The following is a 26099-nucleotide window of genomic DNA, read 5'->3' on the forward strand; positions in this document are numbered from 1 at the left end:
AAATGTGAGGCCAGCCTGGGCAAATTGAGGAGATCCTGTCTCAAAAAATAAAAAGGGCTGGGGAATAGAGTCAGTGATGGAGCACTCCTGGGTTCAATCTGCAGTACCAAGAAAAAGTACAAAGTGTCATCTCACAGTGGAATGATTTGTAATTTCTATATTGTAGACTTCTTTCCAGAAGAAGTTATATTTTATTTCAAATTCCTATTGATGACTTCCACCCAGAAATCTTTAGGTTTCAGGATCAGGATCCCATTCAGTGTCACATGATGCTTTTGGCTTATGTGGTCAAAGGACACAAACCTGCGATTTCAACCTTGTGTGGACCACAGAACAAATGTGGGTATATTATACATTTATGTACTTATATTTCAAATTTTAACATTTTTGTCCACATTTAATAATAAAGAAAAAAAAATTTAAATCCAGATTCCTAGACTATTTTGGTAATTAAAGATTCTGGCCAGAGTGTTTGCAAGGAGAGTAACCTTCACAGCACTCATTGGTACTGGCTGTTCTTTATTGCTTTTCTTAGCCTTCTTTTTTCTAGAATTTTCCATGCATGGCCCTGTTGGACATTTGAGTTTTTATACTCTACCACGTCACCCCCCAACAACATGTACACAGCTTGGATCTTTGATGGCTTTCAGTGTTGGGGAAGGTAGTGATACACCAAGGGTGGAGGGCTTGGTTTAGCCTGTGGCTCAGAGAAAGGGGTCAGGTGCACCACCAGCATTCCCTGGCTCCCTTGCCAGTCCTTAGTGCACCACAGCGAGTGGCAGCAGGACAGAGGCACACTCGTGTTACCATGGTTGGAGGGAGATGCTGCAGCATCCTTTGAATGCCTACCAAATGTTGATCTCTGAAGGTGTTTAAAGAAACCCCAGAAGTAAGATGGATCTGCATGTGAAGACCCAGCCACAAGCTGGAGGAGATCCGAGTTTTATTGTTGTCATTGTTTTTCTTTGCACAAGGTTTTGTAAACCAATTTGAAGCAGGCAGTGTCAGAAGAGATGCTATACATGTGCTTCGAGCAATAGCAGCATCTTTTGAGAAAACTGTGCCTTTTTCCAAGGTGACCATGCTGAAGGATAGCTTTTCCTTGGATATTCACATTTTGGTGCCTTTATTTAAAAAAAAAAAAAAAAACAGTCCAATATCTGATACTCTTGCTACATACATTTAATCAAGACCTGGAGATAAAGATCATAGAGTTTTCCAGGACACACTCTGCTTGTTTCTTCTGTGGCTGATTTACAAGTTATTTCTGTCTCCTCTAGCAGACAGAGGAAAGGAGGGGACATGAGATGCTAATCATTCACGTTAATTTAATTCTATGAACAGTATCTGCCCAGGGAAGGTGTTAAAAGTATTAGTCACATTGAGGTTTGGGGATTACTCCCAGACTTCCAGGGTGTCAACTGCAGCCTGATTCTGGTGGAACTGCTGTTGCAGGGTTCTTCCACCCAGAACCGGTTTGGCTGGTCGCGCCACAGTGTCTTTCTGCAGGATGACACAAGCAGCCAACTTACTCTCCCACAGGCCTCACTTCTCCCTTGGGGTCTGTGCCGTCTGGAAGTCTAGGTAAGGTGAAAAGTGTCACTGCCATCTAGGTGGATGTGGCTCTGAGTGTCCACACTTAATAGCCTGGAAACTGGCAGGAGATGGGTGCAGGGCCATGCAATGGAAAGAGTATCTGAAATGGGGTTCAGGCGCCCCGAGTCTAGTCCTGACACTGGAGTAGCTGGCATTTGACCTCCTGTTTCCCCACTTCAGTTTGCTCAGCTCTAAAGTGGCGGGAAGCAGGGAGGAGGGCCCTTCCATGTGATTCTAATAGCAGGACTTGTGTACTACCTCCTGTCATGTGACTCCCATTTACAAGGATGTTTTAATTTTACTTTCTCCCCTTAGTCAAACACAAGTACCTGAAACTAGTTTTGACAGTCACTAATCCCCACAATGAGGGATTCCCATGCAAGACTCCGCTGAGTTATTGGTGAGCAGTGAGCTCAGAGTGTTCATCCAATGCTGTTTTCTCTGGTCACAATGATTTCGAGATTACCCAACCCAGTGTGCTGTCACAACCTCTCTTGTGGGACCCAGAAGAAAGACATGAGCATTAAGGTGCTACTTAGTGCCTTGTACTGACATTTGAGAGCTGAGTTTCCTTTTTGTGTCTTTTCACGAGGGCACTATGCTAATTTCCCCCAATTCTATGCTTTGGCCTTTCCATCATTTATAAATTCCTTAGGATGAAGGAAGCTCCTTTCTATTACTCTTTTTCTTTTAATTGTTCTGCATCCAACCATTTTGGAATCATCTTAATTCAGTGAAAATCTTTCTCCTCCCTCTCTACCATAATCAAGAAGGCAAATCCACTACCAAGTCTTTTTGCTATACCTGTGCCTTTATGAGAAACCTGTCATATGATTTGATAAAAAGAAATTGTTTCTGTAGGTCACTCTTTTCTGCTCTCTAGCATCCTATGTGACCTCCTATGTGACGAGGTCCACCATGCTCTCCTTTCCCCCTTCCTATTGAGCTGCTGGGAGATTGGCTTGTCCTGTCCTCCCCTTAGTTATCATTGAAGAACATTCTTTCTGTATTTGGAAGCTAGGAGAGGACTTTTCAGACAAGAAGTTATTGTCATCCTATAGAGGGCCAAAGACATAAATAAGGCATACATTTTTATCTCTATTAACAAATTTTTGTGGCAAGATTGGGGTTGGGCAGACTGAGACTTGGTTGGGGTTGGATGAGGATCAGAGAGGTTAAGAGATGTCATATGTAATAGTCCTTTCATCTCAGATTCTGATTCCTTTTTGTAAGGACCTTTGATATCCCAGACACTACAAGATTAGGCAGAAGTAAAGGTGGATCCCTTTAAATCCAGAGCCCATGTTGTAACCATCCCAACAGAAGGGAATCTGCTTTTTATGTCTTTAGACCAAATCTTGCTATGATTTTCCTCCTCCAACAAATCTTTAGGTTACAAATTCTTTGTGTCTCCAAAAAGAAAGAAAATAAATGGTCAGTGTCATTTCCATGAACAAAGCAGTTCAATCAGGTCACCCTGCTTTTGCTACCTGCCCTGTGCTCATACCTTGCTACCCCAGGCCCAGCAAAGATAGTTTGCTGGTCCAACTATTCAAACACCCAGGACTCTTCCTATCTGTGTCTTTTGTTGCCCTGATACTTTCCCTGTTCATATCATACATGTCATTGACCAGAATGGACATGGGAGTGAGGACTATTTGAGAAGCCTTGCCCTCTTCAGATGAGTGAATGTGCGTGTGTGTGTGTGTGTGTGTGTGTGTGTGTTAATTGGCCTCAAACTATGGAATTCCCTCACATAATTATTCCCTCACTCTGCATTAACTAAATATCAGTTCTAGTATTGTGACTCTGAGATGTACCAGTGATTCTTCTTCCTATCTTTGCACATTTATTCGCCATTTCCTCCATACATTTTTTTTCTGTTATGAGTAGTGGAGACTGTTTCTTATTTTTCTTATTCATTTTTTGCAAAACCTGGCAAGAAGCATAGCATTTAAAAATCTGAAGCAAGAAAGAGTATTTTTGTCAGAGAGGATAAGGTTGCAGAAGACACCCACTGATTATCAGCTCTATGTGCTTTGTGATTTAAGAAATTCAATAAACAAATACTCACACTAACCCAACTAGTGAATTGGAAGTGAATATCACATGTAAGCCAATACTCATTTTGTAGATAGATTCTTCTAACTTTGGGTCCTATGGGATGCTTTAAATGAATTGAATTTACAAAAGAAATTTATGTGTAGTTTTTGAAGCTTTAGGAAAATGCAAGGTGGGAGTTGGGGTGGGCATGTTGATGTTTCCTCTGGGCCCCATTTCCCTTAATAGTTTCTTTAATTATTACCTAGTGTCTGATTTGGCTTTAATATCAAAATGATGGAATTTAAGAACTGAGACTGAGGAATGGAAACATGAATGCTAAGATGAGTTGGCTGACTGAGAAGGAAAATACAAGTGAAGTCTGAGGGTAGAAAATTCTCCCATCCTAATGGGAAAGACAGTAGAATGAATCAGACATAACTTTCCTATGTTCATATATAACTACACAACCAGTATAACTCTATATCATGTACAACCATAAGAATGGAAAGTTATACTCCATGTATATATGATATGTCAAAATACATTCTACTGACATGTATAACTAAAAAGAACAAATAAAAAAATTTTTTAAAAGTTCTCCTATCCTTAAGGAAGACAGTGAAATTGATTTAATACCCCTGCATTACTCTGCAGCTGCCCTGGACTTAAGCATGCATTTGGTGCAGCCTAACTCATGGTGACTACACAGTGACAGCAGCTGCCTTACTTCTTATTGTGAGACATACCTGGAGCTGTTGTACAGGGTGACTTACTCTTTCCATTGGAAGTCAGGTGTCTTTCTTTTTTCACTGTATGAGTTGACCCTTTCTCTTCCCAGTGCCATCTTCTCAAAGTGCAGCTGGTAGTCAGCAAGGTAGTCTTAGTTTTTGCTCCATGAGCTGCTATTGGCAGGAAAAATAGTTTCCCTCGATTTATTATCCCCATTTTACTAGCTTAGAGACAGGATGATAGAAATAGCAGGACTATGATCATAGCCTATAAAAAGGTGGTAAATTGAAGAAAATATGTGCATTCTAATCTTCTTGTACATTGCAAATAATTCAATCTCAGAGAAAAATAAGATCATGCTAATTAAAAGGCTGGCTTGAAATTCACTATCATGGTGAATCTATTATGTTGTTCCAAATTTGCTATTTATCTTCCTTCCTACTTTTTTTTCTGGGTCTTTTTTTCCAGCCTTTTTTTTGGTCTAAATCATTTAATTAATTTTTATTGTGTCCCCACTAAATGCCAAACAGAATACTTTTGAATATTTGTGATATTTTGATGAATCATGTCTCCAAAAGGATGCTCTGAAATGGACAATATTCTTTCTCTGTTAAACTTTGTTTCAGGACAACAGGGGAGAAGAGAAGTTGTATGAATATGGATATTTAGTCTACAAAGAGAAAACCCAGGGATTGCCCAAAGGAGACCATACTCCTGAGGGACCCATTGCTTCATGATCTTGCTTAACCCTCTCAAAATATGATGCCTTTGCCTGGACAGTTCTATTTCTGCTTACAAGACAGTCCAGGATGAAATAGGGTTCATAGATACTAACAATCAAAAAAAAAATTATTGCCTAAGTTGGCCTGATTTTTAATAGGTCGCCTTATGGAAGGTTAAAGAATATTATAGGTCATATTCTGTGGTTTTCAAAAGTAAAGATAGGGTTGGGGGAAGCTCCTGGGAGGAGTCCTGAAATATTGAGTTACACACTGCAGAGCAGGGCAAATGGCAGTTTTATGTGTTTGCTGGGGTGTGGTGTGGGTGAAGGAAACTTTAAAAAGGAAAGGTAAACATTTGCTGGAGTCTTTGGTATTGAACTTAAACAAAGCCAGGCCTTTGTTCCAGTTTTATATGGTAATGGATGGCAGGAAAAACTATAAAGCTGGAGTTAATTCATTTATAAAAGGAATAATCTTTGGAAGGCATCTCACTGAAGATATTAATGATTTGATCTTTTGTTAGAATGTGGAGTATCCATGGTTTCTGGCCTGAATTCTACTCAGGGCTCTGTAACTAACAGGTATGAACTGCTGTATTATGCAGAAAATTAGACTGTAGACTTGGGTTTCATAAAATGATGGTGTGTGCTTGTGTGCACAATGACTAATATTTGTTCGGTAATTACTATACACCAGGCATTCTGCCAGGCACTTTATATACGTTATGCAATATTCATGCTTTTAAGTAGGTAAGATTTTTCATTTAACTAATGAGGAATTTAAAGTTCAGACAGCTTAGCTACTACCTAACATAGTGCAGTAATGTATAATAGAGGTGGAATTCCAACCCTGGGCTCTCCGGTTCTGAAGCATGTGCTCTTCCCACCATGCTTTTTTGATGTTGGAAAAATCTAGCAGTGTTATCTCTTCCATTAACTAACTCTGACAAGGTACAGACATTCCTTGGAAGCAGCATGCCCACTTGTTCATGAGGCACTAACCCAGGAGAGGGGAAATTTGTGGACAAGTAGGCCTGGTAGAGCCCCTGCTCTCAAGCCATGTTAGGGCTAGACCCAGAACTCAGACATGGATGTAAATAACTGTAATATGAGGTAGAAAGGGACAATGACTGATGGAGGGAAAATACTAGAAGAGTTCTAGAGACATAAGTTCAATTTATCTTAAATTTTTTGGTCTACTTTTTATTTGAAAAATATATGATAAATGTATCAACACCCTACATCTAGATCAACTCATTATTAGTATTTTGCCATATTTGCTTTCCCCTGCCCCCTCCAATTTCATCACTTCTATACTTCAGCACATCCAGAGGTTCCCTTTCTGTGGAATTAGGAAAGACATGAGGAAGGCTGCATCATGAAAGCTGTGTCTTAGGGGTCAGGTAGAATTGAATCATTGGAAGTTGGAAGAAGAAAAATGCCTGGTGGGAGAATGGGGTGGCCAAAGATGCAGAGGCTAGAAACAATGAAGAGCAGGGGATTGTGGAGCTCAGGAGAGAAGTTAGACTTGCTTGTTCAGAGGGATTGATAGAAGTCAAGACAAATGAGAAAGAATGAGACTGGTGGAGAGAATTGGAGGATGGGCAAAAGAGGGTCACAATCTGGGCTTCAGATATCCTGCATTTAGAGGAATAGAAGAAAAAGAACCAGAGAAGGAAAGATGGTGAGTAAAGAGAGTAGAGGGAAAGAAGAAAAGAGGAGGAAGATGAGACGGGTGAGAAAGTCAAATGCTTCAGCGTGGGGGTTTTCAGAGTATGGTTCTCAACAAGCAGCATCAGCAGCAACTTAGTAAGTTATTAGAAATGCAAAAACTAGGGTCTCCCACCCAGGCCTGCTGAGTTGGAAACTTTGGGGGCTTGCCTATAACATAGATGTTGGGGGCTGTAGCTGCAGCTGTCTGCTGTACTTGGCCTCAGTGATAGACACTTAGGCTCAGTTGTTTGATAGCAGTACAATCCCTATATAGTCCCCTCCTGTTCTGCCTTCCAGGCTCTTTTTTATCCTCCCAAATAAAAACCCTGGTTACCCATTATCTGCTTTCTTTTCTATTTTCAGAGTCAGCATATACTTTCCTCCCTTCTGTATGTCTCCTATCTCAAGACTCCTGCAGGAAATCTTCCCTGGCTGCCTTATTGAGTTCTTTCCTTCTCTTTTAAGTCCTTACAGAAAGTGTAGTCTGGATCATCTTATTTAATAGCTAATTATATACATTCCACCTCAGTGACTAGAACAGTGTGTGAACAGTGCTCTTTTCCTTAAGGGCAGGACCTTGCCATAGGGACATTCTTTATTTCACATGGCATCCACATACAGCATCTTCCATAGGATGGATGGACGGATGCTTAGATAGATAATCATAGTCATGCCAACTATATAGTTGATGCTCAACTTACGTTTGTAGGTAACTAGTTACATAGATAAGTCGGTAGGTAGGTAGATAACATTTCCAGAGAAATCTGATCAGAGCACTTAACTGTATTATCTTGACAACTTCAGCTACTCATATCAGTCTCAGCTCTCAGGAGGTATTACTTAGGAAAACAAGAGCATAGATAAAGGGGGAATTCACATTTAGAAAAATAATTTATGTTCCCTTAATTCATAAATAAATATTTATTGGTTAACTACTGTGAGCCTGGTGCATTAGAGTTAGCTTCATGGAGCAAGCAGATAATAAATGCCAAAAAAAATGCACAACATAAATTCAAATAACGCTAAGTGTTATAAAGAAAACAGGAAAGAAAAATTTGATAGAGTGCACCACTGGTCATGGACTGAGGGTGTTGGGAGGAGGAGAGAGGCTACTCGTGTGGGGTGTCACTCTTTCTGAAGAGTTGACATTGGACTGAAATGTGAATGAGAAGGAACTGGCAGTGTGGTGATCTGCAGGGACAGCGGAGGAGGCAGAGGAACAGCAGATGTCAGAGGCTCTGTAACGGAACACACTTGGCATGCTCTGGACACAAAAACCTGAGTACTGGCATTATGAAATCATGGTAGAATATTTAAGTACATCAGGTGTGCATCTGTGTGTGCTCAGATTTGCAGGAGAAGACAATGAAATATATTTTCAGAAATAAAGATAAAATAAAGAAATAGATTAATCATTTCCTAAAAGTGTTGTGTAACTGGAAGTTTCAAGAGATCTAGGAAATTTTAGATTTCCAACTGAATAGCAAGTCCCCTGAGAGCAGTCAGTCTGCCCTGTCATTCTGTCTCCACCTTGCCACAAAATGCCAGTGTGCCAGCAAAGACACTTAATAACTGTATGACGAATTCCTGCCTGAAATAAATGAATCAGTGCCCCAGAAGGACATTTCCACATTTTAATAAGCCCACGTTTAGTCATTTAGTCTATTGCGTGCCTCAATTGAGCATTGTCATTCAAGAGTGATCTTATCAAAATGGGGAAAAATGATGAAATTTAAGAAAATTACCTACAAGGTCTTTCATGATACAAAGAACCAACAAACGAACAGGGTAGTAGAAAAACTGGCAATTGTACACATATGTATATACAGTTTGTGGAAGGGGAATGTGTTCTAATGTTAAAATTATTATTTCTTGATGTGTACCTCTAATTTGGAGGCCAATGCATAGCAATCTCTTGGAAAAAGTCTCTTTAGAATTCCAGTCATTAACAAATAAGGATCTTTTAAAGTCTTTACCCATAAAGATTTTTAAAAATGCAAAATTCAGGCTAGGAATGTGGCTCAGCGGCAGAGCGCTCACCTAGCATGGGTGGGACCCGGGTTCGATTCTCAGCAGCACATAAAAAAATAAAAGGCATTGTGTTGTGTCCATCTTAAAAAAAATTCTCTCTCTCCTTTAAAAAAATGCAAAATGCAATTGTTTAAAGAGGCAAATAAACACATTACATAAAATCATGGGTGTTGTGATTTTTTTTTTTTTAAATCTCAAATTGCTTTCCAAATCAATCAAAGGTAGAACCACTTATTTTAATGGAAAGCCCTCAGAAAATCTTGGGAGTTAATAATCAAGTTAATGTATGAATTCTAAAGCTCATTGATTTGTATTTATTTTAATAAATCTTTCTACACACAGTGCACAGCTGAGATTTATTGAGTTCTCATCTTCCAGAGTAGGAACTACAAAATGAGAATAGGCATTCATATGTAACAAATGATTTTATTAAAAAATGTCCAGTGTCATGAGACTGCCACTTTTTAGGAAAGGTCTTGGTACAATTCAGAAATAATCTATCTGAATCAATCTTTGAGCCCATGACAAAAATAAAATTGTATCTACTATCCACTTGAATACACCCGATTTAATTCATTTTTCTATTCAGTGTGCTATTAGAATTATAGAGTGAAAAGTAACTGAGATTTTGATAATATTATGTGAACATATCTGTATCGTTCATAACTTGGGTGACAGATCAATTATTTATGACATTTGTCTGCTCTTTACATAATTGGTATTCCCATTGAAGTCAAAAAGAACTCTGTGTGCTTGACATTTGGGCGAACATTTGGTGGATGAAATCATGCCTTTTCCTTAGGCCTCTCCAATACAAGTGCTTTGTAGATAAAGATTTCAGCTTTGTCCAAGAAATCAGTTCTCACATTTACCTGCTATGTATGGAACTGGGACATGATTGGGATTGCTAAATAAAACAATTTAATGCTCATCTGTTCCCCAGCAAGGTTTTAGTAAATGTCCTTCCCAACCCTTAGCCCCAGCCCTTCAGTTAAAGTTCAACCATTTGGGTTTTGAGTGCACCACAGCGAGATTGTGACTGATGCCATCAGGCACTGAAACTGCACTTTCCACTGGCGGGAGCCAGGCAAGAGGAGAGCAAGCCAACCCTGTTATAAAATCCCTGCCTGTTAGGATCACACCCAACACAATGTAGCAGAGAGGCAGAGTCTCGTGTTGTTTACTTGTTGGGAAATCAGGATGCCTGAGTCAAAGGGAGCCCATTAGGCCTTGAACCAAGGACTTTTCTCTATTAAGAAAAACTGCCTCAAGTGTCTCCCCGTGGAGTCTAGTCTGTGGTAGCCCGTGTGACCTTTAAAGACCATCTCTACTGCATAACTGATTTTTATAGGCCCTCTAAGGAGGATTTAGTCTATTTATATTGCCAATAACCATCTGTGATTTCAGTGAATTTGTCTACTTAAGTGGCCCTTGTAAACAGTCACGATCCATCACTCCGGCTCTCTTAGTTGAGACTTGGAGCTGATAAAACCACAATGAATATTTCTTGCTGCGTGACAGAGTATATATCCACCATGAGTGATGCATCGTTAAATCGGTGAGCCAACCATGAAATCTAATAGCTTAGGAAATATTCTTCAGAACGATTTCTCCTCTGGCTTCTGTAGAACTAGGCAGGCTTTTTAAAGGAACACACACACACACACACACACACACACACACACACACACACAAACACACACACACGTCTGGGTTACTCCTGGAGCTCTAGGAAACATTTTCTGGACTGAGGGCCATGTGGATTACAGTCACCACCAGGAAGCTCTCTATGAACCATGTGGCTAGAATGGAGGATGCCTGCTCAGCACAGTGAACATTTGATTTGCTGACGTAAAACAATATTTATGCATTCTGGCCAAGATAACCCCGTATAGTCAGTAATAACAATAAAAGAAGTCAAGGGTTCCTGGAAAAGAACTTTTATGTTTATATATTAAGGATCAGCATTCAATGAAGCTATTGTCATCTTTTGAATGCTGCCCCATTATCTTTCTCACCATCTCATTTCTTTCTTTTTCTTTTTTTGGCACTGGGGATGGAACTCTGGGGCATTGAACTGCTGAACCACATCCCCAGTACTTTTTTGTTTCTCCCACTTTTTTGTATTTTATTTAGAGCAATTTAGTTGCTCAGGGCCTCACTAAATTTCTAAGGCTGGCTTTGAACTTTCAATCCTCCTGCTTCAGTGTCTCAAGCCACTGGGCTGGGATTACAGGTGTGTGCCAACGTACCTGGCTCACCATCTCATTTCTGACTTCTGTGATTGCAGAAACCATACCTAGCACATCTATGCTGGCAGTCTCGAGACCTTGGAAGGCCTTTTAAAATATTTGTTCATGAATGAATATTAAATAAAAATTCTCTGCCATTAAGGAATCTCCAAGAGCTCTAGGTAGCATTTTCCGTCTTGGTGACCATCGTGGGCAAAATGCTTTTATGCTGGAATTCCAGTAGGAGCATTGAGCCTGGCATCTTCTTTTTTGGAAGTCCTTGTCACTCAGTTCCCCTACATTATATGACACTGGCATCTTTGGTTGCTCTCTTCTTCTTTCCCATTCCTCAGTATTTATGAGGCCCCCATTCGGAGCCCAGCATGTTTGCAGTTTGTATTTCACTAGTATCTTCCAGGCTCAGGGCTCTGCTCTACATTCTTGGAACCTCTGGACATATGTCTCCTTAGAATAATCTTGACCACAGTGTGTTGGTTATTGCTGGATTTCTTATCTCTCTTCCCCTTAGACTGTCAGCTCTATGAGGCAGAGTTGGCTTTCCTTTTTACTCTGACATCTAATGCTGTTTGACCCATCAGGGATTTCTGTGGACACTTACAAACTGAATGAGCAAATGACTTAAAGAAATGAATGAATAAAATGAACATATCCACAGTTAGATCAACTTAAAAAAACCTTTTATCGTGTATATTTAAAGTATGCAATGTGATGTTATTTATTCATTTATTCATTGGTACCAGGGTTGAACTAAGAATCTCTTAGCCACTGAGATAGTCCTTTGTGGTTGTTGTTTTTTATAGCTTAAAATTTTTTTAAAAAAAATTTTTGTTTTTTTTAGATATACATGACAGTAGAATGTATTTTGACATATTATACATACATGAAGTATAACTTATTCTAATTAGGATCCCATTCTTGCAATTGTATGATGTGGAGTTTCACTGTTCATATATTGATGATATGTCCGATTCATTCTATTGTCTTTCCTATTCCCATCTTCCTTTCCCCTTCCTTCATTTCCATTTGTCTAATCCAATAAATGCTTATCACCCCTCCCCCACCCCCACCCCTTATTGTGTGTTAGCATCCATATATCAGAAAGAACATTCACCCTTTAGTTTTTTGGATTGGCTTATTTCACTTAGCATGATATTCTCCTGTGCAACATGATGTTGAGGGATACATATAGTTAGAAAAAGTGATTGAAGCAAATTAATGTATCCATCACCTCATACAGTTACCCTTTTTTGTGTGTGTTTTGGGGGCCAGAGAAGCTGAAGTTTACTTATTTAGCCTGAATCCCATATGCAGGACAACTTCATTACTTAGAGTCCTTCTGGATCTCCGTCCTTGTTCATGTAGTCGGGTCATCTTTAGGCATTTGTTTTCAGATGGAGGATAGAAATGTGAGAGCCTGAGGACCAGTGCACGTGGCTATTGTAATTCGTGTGTTATTAAGATCTGTCAGCTGGACTTGTCACTACTGAACCGGTGCCTTGCAGGTGCATGTCTCATTGCCAAGTGACAAGCTAAAAAAAAAATAAAGGAAAATGATGTTTAGGGAGATACAGCACTAAAAAGTATGTGCCTGGTCACCAAAATTATCAAATGGTTACAGGCCGAGGACTTGAAATGAATTAAATCAGGCCTCATAGTTACACAAAAATATTAAAAAGAACTGTGAGTCTTCACTTCCTACAGGGCGAATCTTTCTGGTTTCTCTGTGACCCAGAAGTCTTTACGTCTAGGGTTTGAAGGTGAATAAAAAGCTCAGGGGATCAAAAAAAAAAAAAAAAAAAAACACAAATAAAGATTAAATAATACATCAGATGAGATGGTTTTCAGAATACATAATTGTACAAATTGAAAGCAATGAATGGTTCAAACTTAAAAAAAAATATAAAATATAAGTAAGCCAGGCAGAGTGGTGCAAGCCCATAATCTCAGCAGCTCAGGAGGCTGAGGCAAAAGGATCTCAAGTTCAAAGCCAGCCTCAGCAACTTAGCAAGGCCCTAAGTGAAATAGTGGACTCTGTCTCAAAACAGAAAATGAAAAGGGCTGGGGATGTGGCTCAGTGGTTAAGTGCCCTTGGGTTCAATTCCTGATACAAAAAAAAAAAAAAAAAAAAAAAAAAGTAGTACATGTGGCATCAAATGAAAATAGTATAAAGGAAATAGTCTAGTAAGACTGGTTCTTTTCAGAGACTACCTCTTAATTGTCTATGTAGTTCCCACTTAGTGTGGGTGCTATATTTATAGCTCAATTCTGTGATAAATCACCTTATCTATTGACAGCTACCCAGTGTATAAGATAAGGATAAATTTAGTGCACTTGGATCTCTTTCTGTTTCTTTCAACATTTTATAATGAAACTACATTTAGTTCTTTTGTTAGTCATTGCTGTAATCCTTAGTACTTTACCTGAGTTACTCCTTTTTTGGATTCACACAATCTCTGTTGTATTTCTTGATGCTTCATCCTATCCGATGAGGGTGTCCATGCCATTACACTTTTTACCTCCTAACATGGAGTGTATTAGTATTTACCTTCTGTCCTGCAGGGAGGGATCTTAATGATGATTCAAAGGGAAAATTGAAAGTTGAAGACATAGTAATTTGCATGGGTCTCTTAGCTGGTTAATGCTAGAGCTGGGGCTTAACCTTGGAACCTTTGACTCTTGACCTAGTGGACTTTCTGCAGAACAATTCTGATTCATTCCTCAGATTCTCATTGAATACTTTCTCTTCTGCAGGAACTGCACTAGGTGCCAGATCCTTTGTTTGGTAACTTGTAAACTTTTTCCTTTTTTGTATTCAAAAACAAAATTAAATAATTTTGGATCTGATGCTCAAGATCAGTCAAGTAAGAAAGACAGACACATCAACAATTAACTAGTTCCACTGCAAGAATGCACAAAGGAAGGTGTTATCTGAATTTATTTATTTTTAATCCCACAGGTCAGAGATTAGAGAAACTGATCTATGAGAAGTGACAACTTGAATATGTGGAGAAGACAGTGTTTATTCATTTACACATGTTTATGAAAATAAGACTTTGCTGATGTATTTTCAAGAAACTTAATAAATGGTCTCTTTCAATCAAATATGAAAGGAAAAGTGCTTAGAATTTTACAATTATAAATTATATAATGTATGTTATGTTTTATGCATTCAACAGGTTTTTTTGTGTCACAGTATTCTTCGATTTCCTCATAGGTTTGTTCATTATTTTCCCCTCGATTGAAGGCTGATGCCTGTTTTTGGAGACCCTTGGTTTGTAAACTTTCTCTTTTCTTTCTCCCTCCTTCAGATTTTTATCACGGTGAATTGCCTGAGTACAGATTTCTCCTCCCAGAAAGGAGTGAAAGGACTCCCTTTGATGATTCAGATTGATACATACAGTTATAACAATCGCAGCAATAAACCCATTCACAGAGCCTATTGCCAGATCAAGGTCTTCTGCGACAAAGTGAGTAAAGATGACAGTTTATCATAAAGGTATCTTTGCTATTAGATATTGCCTTTAATGACATTTCCCCCTTGTCACCTTCTCTTGTCTAGTAGTGTCAAAATGATGACTTTGTCAATCACCGTCGGTGTGGTGATCTTTTAATTCTCAGTTCCCTTAGATGGATAGGAAATGACCAGTCTGTTTTTTATTTTTATTTTTTCAGTAGGATAAAAATTTTATTTCAATTAAGAAAAATCTTTTTTTTTTTTTAACAATACAGATAACTAGCAACTTTTTCAGCAGTTAGAAGACAGAAGTATTTTAGGAACAGTGTCTAAATTACTCAGAATTCTATTGATATTTAAGTAAAAACCTAGCTAAGGATTTTTTTAAGATTCTTTTTGCTTATTAAAGTCAGAAAATAATTTGAATATAAATAAAGACTAAGTTTGATTGAATAGTACTCTTGAATCTTCAAATATACAACACTGAATCAAACAATCAAAATTGTTTCATGATTTCAATCATGAAAATCAGTGTTTAGAAAAATTCATATAAGAAATTATCTACAAAATTTTGAATATCATTAAAATTTAATATACTAAGATTCACATTATATTAAATATTTATTAATATTGAATTTTTTTATACTCCATTTTGAGTAAATTTCACTTTATAAACATATTGCCTTTAAAGAATACTTAGGAAGAAATTATTCTTCAAATTACTATAAATGACAAGAATTATAGCAATAAAAAGAAAAATTACATCATACTTAACAGGCACATTATTGTATTATGACATGGGCAAAACTAACCAGACATGTGAAAATAATTGACACTATACAGAATTAAAAATTAATGTATGGCAGGTGCCATGGTGTACACCTGTAATCCCAGAGACTCTAGAGACTGAGACAAGAGAATCAGGAGTTCAAATCCAGCTTCAGCAAAATCGAGGCATGTTTTTTACTTTTTTAGTTAATCATTTTACAACTAATTTAATGATTGATTGACATTGCACAGTGTCTTGGTCAACTCAGGCTACTATAACAAAATACCACAGACAGAATGGCTTTGACAACAAAAATTTATTTCTCACAGTTCTGGAGGCTGGAAAGTCAAAGATTGAGGTACTGACTAATTTAGAGGTGAAGGTCCTCTTCCTGCTTATAGATGTCATCATCTTTCTGTGCCCTCACCTGATGGAGAAAGAAAAACCACTTATGTGTCTCTTTTTATAAGGACACTAATTGCATCATCAGGACCCCCCCCCCCATACCACCTCATTTAAACTGAGGGCCCCACCTCCAAACATCATCACATTTGGGTTAGAGCTTCAGCATATGAATGGGGCAGGGACAAACATTTGGCCTATAACCCACTCTGTGCTATGGTCTGATTTGATTAGATAACTGAAATAATAGATCAATAGTTTTTATTGCATGTAGATACTATCTTATAACATAGCAATGTAACTTTATGGGTTAAATGGGCCTTATCTAGGTCTTTTTAGAATGGAAATACCACCTGTAAAGTGAGTTCTTTAGTATACATGCACTTAGTAAACATGTGCTTTGAATCTCCCTAAATTTTACCATAAATATGGCACAGCAATTAAAATAGCAAAGTTTAAAACCCCTTGGTTAAGTGACAAGAGATCCTCACAAATCCAAATATGAGTGGGACTAAGCATCAATAATGAGATCAACAGCTAAGAGGGAAAGTCATGGGGCAACGTGATGACCGAAGAGCAGGAAACCCTCCAGTACTCCCAAGGGACACCCCAGTACTACCCTGGACAGCACAGAAGTGGATATTCTGAGCATGGTGTGTGGGTCTAGGGTGGGAGGGAACAGAGTCTGTGGACTCCAGTTTTCTGATGAGTGCAAAGGGACTGCACATGGAAGTGTTTTGTTCTTTATAAAAAGTGATAACCTGAAGTTTTCTATTAGAACAAAATCTTGTTCTGGGGAAAATTGCTGAGAGTAGAATTAAATTGGGTTTGGGTGAAAAGGAAAGAGAAAGTTGAAATAACAAGACTCTTTTTTTTTTTTAATCACTTTGTGAACACACTAGAAGAGATTGTGAGCCCGGAGGAAGTAGGCTGGCCCATATATTTCACTTAAAACTGGGCCAACAGTAAACTGTCAAATTCCCCCAAAAGACCAAACTTTCCTATGGGCAATGAATGCATGTTGCAAAGACATCACCTTAAACTGGTGAAAGCTACAGTCCAGTGTTCCAAATGAGCTAAATGAAGTTAAGAAAACAATAAAGTTAGGAAAATCAATATAAATCACAATTTGAAAAGCTCACACACATGATGTTGGAGAAAAGATGATTTGAAAAGACATGTGATAGAATTCAGGAAAGAATTTAGAAATAAAAGAATAAAATATTTCAGAAGACAACACAGAAAGCAACAACAGAGTGCATAAATATGACAGATAACATCGTAAGGAAACATAAGTCAGAAAGTAGCACAGTTTTTAAAACTGGAAAAAATGAAAAAAGAATTATGACAGAAAATAATAAATATGAAAAATAAATTTATTTTCTTTACTATATATATGTATATTTCTAATATGTGTGTATGTATTAGAAATTTTTGAGCAAAAGACAAAACGATGGAATAGAACAAGTGCTAAGAATGATATATCAGGAAAATTGAAATGGAAAGTATACATATTTTAATGGTCTACCATATACTTGGCAAAATTGACCCAGGATAACTAGTACAAGGTAGTTGAGCTATTGGCCTTTCAAAACTAGAAAAGAATATTCTTTGGAGAACTAAGTAAGATAATTAGTCACTAATAAAAAACATTTATCATCAAACTTCAACAGCAATGCCTTGTCAAAAGACCATGATATTTAATCAGGAAAAGAAAATATAACCAAGAATTTTATATCCAACCAAATTAACTTTCAAGCGTAAGAACTGCAGGCACAAGAAGCCAAAATAAAAAAATAGCAACAACAACAACCTCCCCACCTAATTTAGTGAACGTTCCCTCTTGGAAAATTTAGTAGAGAATGAACTTTACTGGTAACGTCTACAGCATTGATAAAAGTGCTGATGGTGAGCATGAAGAACATGTTTCCCTATAAATCTAATTCTCCATGATGGGAGAGACAGGATGGTCTGATGATGTAGACATAATACAATTATTTAAAAATTGGGGAGGATGAGGAGACTATATGAAAAATAGAATAAGCTGACTAACTGCTGTTAGGTATGAACTGTGAGTGAAAGGACATTACTTCAGATTAGATGCTGGGGACAGAGAAAGAGGAAAAAGAGGTTAGTAGCTGGTTGGTACTACCCATTGCTCTGAAATCAAGAGCCGCAGTCCTTATGTTAAAGGTCTATAGTGACATTAAAATGTTTGAAAGTTAGGGGTTAGCAGTAAAAGGGCACGGGGAGAAGTGGGCTCCATGAGTGAGAGCAATGACAGCAGAAGGTAGAGAAGATCAAGAGAAGGGAGACGTAGCAGCTCCAGCCACACAGGGGTGGAGGGACATGCCGTCTAGCAATGTGCAGCCCTCAACTCAATAGCCTTTCAGGTCATGGTGATTTTAATTAGTGTCAATTACCCAATCCTCAGAGCAGCACCATGCTCTGAGGGACCCTTGGGGCAGTCTCCATGACACAGCCCAATCACATCAGTGTACACTGTGGGTCTAAAGCCACAAACCACTTGGCCAGAGTCATACAGTAGAACAGAGCTGGATACAAATACAGGTCTATTTCCAAACTTGTACTATTTGAATTAATGAATAACTTTATGCCTAAAATAACAAAATGATAACTATTTCAAAACCTTAAGAAAGACCCAAGGTAGGCTTTAAAACCAAAAGAAAACCAGTTTATGTCTTTAGTTCAACATATTAAGAAAACATTTCAAATTATTTACAGCATAGAATTTTCAGATGTATAAATGGGAAAGCATTTAGATAATTTGAATTTCCTTACTTTATTCCAGAAATTTCAAGGGAGATCGTGGAATCCCCCTCCATGAAGGTTTACTCCATGGGAATAAGGAGTAAAGTTAAAAGCAAGAAGAAAGGAAGGCGGGCTGGGGATATAGCTCAGGAGCAGGGAGCTTGCCTATCACATATAAGGCCCTGGGTTCAATCTCCAGTACTCCCCCAAATTGGAAATGGGAAAAAGAAAGCCTAAAAAAATGTTCATGTAATTGTCTTGTTGCATAGTGTTGAAGTGATAAATGCCAAAAAATAAGACCAGACCAAAAAACCTTGCAGAATGAATAGAGGATGTTATATTGTTAAGCTATGCTCTAGAAAAAGAGGGACTTAAAAAACTAAGAGTGTCTTATAAATTTTCATTCACAGTTTACCTCTAAAGACAGAGGGTGGAAAAGAGGATTGAATGGGTTTTTCTAAAGTATTTACTGCCTGAACTTATGCTACCTACCAGGGTCATCTGTAGCAAGAAAAGAAATGGTTGGGAGGCTCACTTACCCATGTGGGCATGTTTGTAAACATAAATATCTCCCCCAAAAGAAATCATGTTAACATACATTTTGCCAATCAGAAAATAGGTGGCATTTCCAGTAGCCAATTATTTCAATTAAGTAAATAGTAGGGTGAAGTAGAGGAACATGGTTGGAGAATGTTGAGTTAATGGGTATTTACTCTAAGTAACTAGTGAAGTAATGAGTTTCTAGTGGGTGTTAGAAATCCTATTGCTGAGGATTAGGAGGGAGTCCAGAAACCCACATGGGAAAATCTCATGGTACCATGTAGGGACTGACTGTAATTGCTGTCAACTTCTCTAATAAGCTGGATAGTCTTTTGTTATAATTTTTCATTATATTATATTTTACACTATAAATAATCACTCCCCTTAGTGTAATCACTCCCCTATATTTACAGCTCTAATTTCAAAACCCAGGCAAAAGTCACTCCTGGGAGATTAGAAAGAGAAATAAAAATTTCATTTGTATACTTTTCAAATAGGTGTAAAAGTACAAATGCCTGATTTAAATTATCTTCTAAAACAAGGGTGGAGAACTATTCTATTTTAAAACCATAAGTTTCCTAATCACAGTCTAGAATCTTTAACAGATGCAATTCTGCACTATTTATAATCCTCCAGCTTAATTTCTAATTAATATACCCGTGAGTCTACAGGTGGAAAATAAGGGCTTTCTCTCTCTCTCTCTCTCTCTCTCTCTCTCTCTCTCTCTCTCTATATATATATATATATATATATATATATATATATATATATATATATATATATATATTTTGTAATATAAGACTTCTATTGAAATGCATGTTTATGCATTAGAAATTCAGGAACTAGGGCTGGGGATGTGGCTCTAGCGGTAGCGCGCTCGCCTGGCATGCACGCAGCGCTGGGTTCAATTCTCAGCACCACATACAAATAAAATAAAGATGTTGTGTCTGCCGAAAACTAAACAATAAATATTAAAAACTCTCTCTCTCTCTCTCTCTTTAAAAAAAAATTCAGGAACTATTTGTATAACTACCTAGATAGATAATTGTGTATACTATTTTTATGTCTACATTTAGTTACTTCCATAATCTTCCATGAAAAAAGAATTTGTATTACTGCAAACAGTAACTATACTGCACGGAAACTTGAGAATGAAGTTGCAATCTTAAAATAAATTTAAGAGAAACAATGTAAGTGTTAAATAAAAGACAGAAATAGCCATTCTCTCTCCAGTGTTGGCAGAAGCCATCACAATGTAGTCAGAACTCTTCAGATAAATTTTTCAAATTTAACACTCTATAGTGAAAGAATATTGAGATGGGGAAATTATTTTCAAGTGATACTTTCATCCTTGTAGCAGACTATGCTCTTCTGGAAGAACTAGACCTTCTTTTGGCATTTTAATAAGAATAGAAGTAGTGTTTTCTTTAAGCTTCAAGTCACAAATAATCCTAGCAGGGAAAGGATTCTTGAGAGACCTTAGGAGGGAAGCTATCTCCATCTTAATGGAGTAATTAAAACTTCCCTGGGGCATTGTCAAGTCAAAAACTTCATTTTTGCCAAATCAAAAACTTTATTTTAGAAAAGAAAACTGTGGTTCTCCCAAGAGTGTTTGGATATTGTTAGAATTCTTTTGTCATGTTGATATCTGGGCAATCTGGGCAGGAAATTCCTTATATAGAAGTGGCACCAAGACTGTGTTCTCTAGAGACCTGCTCTGTTCTATGTCAATCCTTTGGTTTTACTATATCAAAGAATGCCTAAAAATCTACATGGAACATATATAAATCTTGAAAAAGAATAATCCCAGACCTATTCCTCACAGAAATAGTATTTAAAAAAACCCCACTAATTTAGAAAGAAAAGTGTTTGGCCAAAGCCAAACTTGGGGTGTGTCTTGGATGAAATGTAACTTAGATGAGAGAAAGCCAGGATTCTATTTATGTTAAATACTATATTACACAGAGCTCCCAACACAGAGAAAAATGCCTTTTATAAACCTGAAAAAAAAAAGTGAGTACTTTCCTTTATGAACTTTAATATTTTGGAGGGTCTCTTGCTAGTATTTCACATCCATTTGAGCAAGGTATTGTCTGCATTCAACCCTTTATTTTCTGAAAATAGTACATTTCTCTAAATATAAACACTCTATAAAGAGGATATTTCAATAATTTATCTCTCTCTTTCTGTGAGTTTGCATAATCTGTGTCAATGACAAAACTAAAAGGGAACACTATAAATAATCACTCTCCTTAGTGTAAGTAAAACAATTGTTCCCTTTGGTGTTTTTTGTATATAAAAATATGTATTTAAATTATCTGGCTTACCTACTGTAGCTATTCAACGCTATCTATGTAAATCTCTTAGAAAATCACCAGGCACAGGACAAGTGCCACATGTGTATTGCTATTATTATTAATTCTTTAAGAACTGGCTCAAAAGTCATCTCCTTTACCATGCCTTTGTTGACTACAAATCCCCAGTGTTATGGCTGGCCTCACCTTGGCCAGGATTGGCAATCCACTTTTTTTTTTTTTTTTTAAAGAGCCAATTTGATAACAAAAAAGTTTATGTCATTGTTTTAATTCAAACCATCTGTGTGTCTTTTTCTGTGTGTCTTTTTCTGTGTGCTTCCTGTTTTATGATCTTTGTCCCCTTTTGCATTAGTATGTTGTTCTTTTCATCTGACTCATTATCTATTTAGAGTTTGACGCTTTATGTGATGTTTTATTGCAAGTATTTTCGCTAAACTGTCTTTTGCCATTTCTTTATTGGCATGCAGAAGATTAAAATTTTATCTTGTCAAATCACTTTTGTGTGTGATGATTTGGGGGCAGTTTCTAAAGAGGTAGGGCTTGGTGGCCAGGCTGAGCTTCACTACTCCTTAAATCTGCTAATACAAGGGGCAGGATCTGCAAATAAAGAAGTTGTATAGGCTGGAGTTGCCCGTGTGAATGTCATCTGTCTAGGGCATTATGAAAACATGATGCAGAAGAATTCTGCAAAAATGGAAAGAAAGCAAAAATAAATCTTGCTGGAATATCTGTACTGGGGATAAGAATAGGGAAATTAGCTAGCAAATGACCAGGGTTGCAGCAATTGATGACAGGAAAGACTGATTAAGGTAATGATCAACTGGTTAAGCAGGGTGAGATTTAGTAACATTGGCAAAGGAGCCAATGGAAAAATCAAATTGCAAAGAGCAGAGGGGCAGACAGGAAGAGAATAGACACAACCTTGTCTATTTGGTTGAATGAGCACCATTTCTAAGAACATTTGAGAATATTGATAAGGAAACAAAATTGTACTTGTGTGTACAAAGCGATCCCATATCTTTGTGTGGTCACAAAGTAAGGCAGGAATTCCCTCCCTTTTTCTACCACTGTGGTGATTTTTTTAAAAGCTCATAACAAGCAAAGGAAAAAATTTTATAGGGATGTCACACTCAACTTTAAAGTCATCTCCGTGACTAGGAATGAGTTTAATTGGTCAATGCTTCATCTTATGACGTTTTATTGTAATCACTAAAATTACTTACTGGGCATCACTGAGTTAGGGAACAGGGTTTTTCCATACTGATTCAAAACTGAAGTTCTTTAAATAGGCAAGATACCAAAAAAGGAGAAAATCTGGGAGAGATGGGATCATTCATAGGTCAAACACATAGCATAGACTCATGGGAGTGCTCAGCTTCCTGAATTGAAGGCCGATCTTGCTTCAGGGATGAACATGGAACTTTCAGGTCTCCTTGTCATATCACTGTGATTTGTATATGTGAAAATTTATTGCATGTTCTGAGAACATGCCTGACATAGTCTGTGTTTGTTTTTCCCTATCAGGGGGCAGAAAGAAAAATCCGAGATGAAGAGAGGAAGCAGAACAGGAAGAAAGGGAAAGGCCAGGCCCCCCAAACCCAGTGCAACAACTGTGAGTTTCTCTGAAACTAATTATGCTAAGGAAGAGGCTCCAGGTGGGCGGGGCTCCTTGGGGAAACAGGTGAAAAGAAGTGCATTACAGAGAAAAGCATAAATGTGGAAGGCATAAATGTAGCAGCACAGTCAGGGTGATTGTCACAATGAGAAGCAAATAGAGTCACATGAGCACACTGTTTGAGGTCAGAGGGACTTTGTAATATGAACACTGACATTCTCCAGTAGGGTGTCAGGACCCAAGCTCCACCTACAGTGCTCACTTTTTCTATTCATTGAGGGATGCGGGGGTTGGGGGAGACTTTTAAATTGTGTTCACATCTATGGTATGTGGAAGGCTTTGTAGGAGAAAGCCATGAACTTTTGCTAAGACAGGGCTGGTAACTGAGGGTTCTCAGTCATGCATAACCCTGTCGTTTATGGGTTTTGTGGTCGCGTCCAGCCTCTGATGGGAAGTTGGCCGCCATACCTTTACAGAAGAAGAGTGACATCACCTACTTCAAAACCATGCCAGATCTGCACTCACAGCCTGTTCTCTTCATACCTGATGTTCACTTTGCAAACCTGCAGAGGACTGGACAGGTAAGACCTCCCTGCTGACTGACACCATTGTCCATCTGTGGGCCTGGTGCTGCCATAAGACAAAAATGCTTTAGGCAGTTTTGACCACAGAAATGAAACCCATCTTCTATTCATTAGAGGAAAAGTCAACACTATTGTCTTCAAAAAGTGGATTTTTATGGGGAAGAATGTCAGGTCTTCCCTTACTAAAGGGAAGAGGAGAACTAGTGAAGTGTTGGTAATGCAATGAAAGAGGAAGCAAGCAAGAAGACTGAAAACCTGTAAGAGAAATTGTTTTGTTGGCTTATCATGGGAGATTAGCCAGAGCAGCAGAGCGCCACCTAATGCTAGAAAATATAACTGCATCTGTATCTTCATAAAGTTGAGCAAAGGGAAAAATTCTTTGATTAAGTAAGGCCCTGTCAACAAATTTTCCTTTGGTAAAATAACAGCTTTCATTGAGTTGGTAAATCATTTCTCATCTAAATGATTACAAGTGAGATTAAAGATCTAATACTAAAGCATCCTGAAAGTCTAATAATTGACTGTTTTTATGGTTCCTCAGGTCGGTGGAGTGTTATGCAGCCACCAAAAGTTTAATTATGGAAACCATATAACAACATGGAAAATATTATGATAATGATCAACGAAAAAAATAGGCTGGGCATGGTGGTGCAAGCCTGTAATACCAGCAGCTCAGGAGCTGAGAATGGAGGATCACAAGTTTGAGGCTCAGCAACTTAGTGAGGCCCTAAGCAACTTAGTGAGACCCTATATCAACATAAAAAATAAAAAGAGATGGAATGTTAAAATGCTTTGGGCTCAATCCCTAAAACTAAAAGAAAAAAAAATAGTAGGATATCAACTTGTGTCTATACCATAATCTTAGTTATCTAATTGGATTTGAAGAAAAATTGCCCCAGTTTTTTATTATTATTATTATTAACTGGCTTATGAGAGAAGGCTGATCTTTTCCCCTTTTATTTTTTGTATAGTTCTCTTATGTGATAAATTAAAATTGTGGGGAAAAAGAAAAAATATATTTCCTTAAGAATTAGCCAGAATTGTCTTTTTTTTTAAGAGAGAGAGAGAATTTTTTAATATTTATTTTTCAGTTTTTTCGGTGGACACAACATCTTTATTTTATTTTTATGTGGTGCTGAGGATCGAACCTAGCACCCTGCGCATGCCAGGCGAGCGAGTTACCGCTTGAGCCATATCCCCGGACCCAGAATTGTCTTTTACCAGATCAGTTGAGTTTGGAATTTTGCATTGATTAGTCTTGTTTTGTATCCTGGGTCCCTTGAGGAAAGATCTGTCTTGAGGAGTGGGGCACAGCAACACACTCAAGTTTTTCTCTTGTTCTAAGTGTGAAGACACTCCCTGGAATTGATCTTGGTCTAGAAGGAGAAATCATTATTGGCTTCACTCTCTTTTTCTGGAGAGTATTTATTAACCAGAGGGGTAGTGGTGGTGGTGGTTACTGTTGCCATTCATGACGTCACGTGGTAACAAAATACCTGTGGCTTTTCCTGGGAGTGATTTCCAGTAAAAACTAATTTAATGTTTCCATCTTGTCTTACTTGTTTCATAGGAACAGGGACACAAGGGGAAAGGAAAAATTTTATAATTTATCCAGACAGGAGTTCCAGCATCTAATTTTTTTTTTTTAATTCCCAAGTATGAGGTAGTGATTTTGTCTATATTATCTTTACTCCATGATTTTATGGAGCTGGATTTCTGAACCTTCCAGGAGAGAGGATCATGGAGTTAGATTGATCTCACTGTTTGTTGTCCTGATTCTGGCTGCAGTTCTATGTCTATGCTGACAACCTGACCTTCTCTCGTGGCAAGATTTCCCTGAAATATACAAATGAGTTTAAAAGCAAAGGTGAGCCAACCTGGCCGCCCATGACTGTCCATCCTCTGGCCTCACTCGCCCCTCAGGGTTGTGAGCTGGGTTCCCAGGTGGAGGCTCAGAAGGAAAGTGAAGCCTTTACAGATTGTTGGTTTCAAAGCAGCCTGATCAGCAACCCCCTGGGCCATGGGTGTCCTTAAGCCTTGCTCTCTGGAGGCCACCCTCACAGAGCCCTTAGGCTTTCCCTGTGACCTTGGAGGCAGAATGAAGGAGTCTGTGAGGGAGTCCGCCCTGCACTCCTGGTGGCAGAGGAACACTTATCTGTGCCCTAGAACAGCCTGTGTACATGCCATGGTTGGTCAACTTGCTTAGCTGAAGGAAGGGACAGTGGCCAGCTGGGGCTTTTAAAGTGCCTTTTCTGGGAAAAGATCCATGCTTGGGGGATCTTCCAGAGGCAGGAGGGAAGTCGCAGTGCTCTGGCCTAGAAGTGAGGATGGGGTTGGGGTTGGCGCACTTGGACATGCAGAACAAGAGCTGGTGTCACAGGGTGGAAGAGAGATGGGTTTACCAGAGGAGAAGAGAAGCAGGCAGCCGTGTGCAGCTCAGTGACCGCTGCAGGTGTGGGTCTTGCTAAAATCAGCCTCACTGCAGCTCTGGGCACAGCAGGGTCAACTGCCCTGTGGATCTCACATTCAGTGAGTGCCAAGCCATGTTGAGGGCTCCCCACCA

At 38.3% G+C, this 26099-nt stretch overlaps 1 protein-coding gene across 2 annotated transcripts in view; it reads left to right on the forward strand.

Moving 5' to 3' along the window:
- The window catches only part of Grhl2 (grainyhead like transcription factor 2), a 103042-nt gene that overhangs the window by 49035 nt on the left and 27908 nt on the right, over positions 1-26099 (forward strand). For both annotated transcript variants that reach the window (XM_076836030.1, XM_076836029.1), the window contains exons 8-10: positions 14394-14552; positions 22862-22949; positions 23394-23533. In XM_076836030.1, the coding sequence (XP_076692145.1) occupies positions 14394-14552; positions 22862-22949; positions 23394-23533 (387 nt within the window). The remainder of the gene's footprint in view (positions 1-14393; positions 14553-22861; positions 22950-23393; positions 23534-26099) is intronic.

The sequence above is a fragment of the Callospermophilus lateralis genome, chromosome 16 (genome assembly GCF_048772815.1).
Source record: "Callospermophilus lateralis isolate mCalLat2 chromosome 16, mCalLat2.hap1, whole genome shotgun sequence".
Classification (NCBI taxonomy): Eukaryota; Metazoa; Chordata; class Mammalia; order Rodentia; family Sciuridae; genus Callospermophilus; species Callospermophilus lateralis.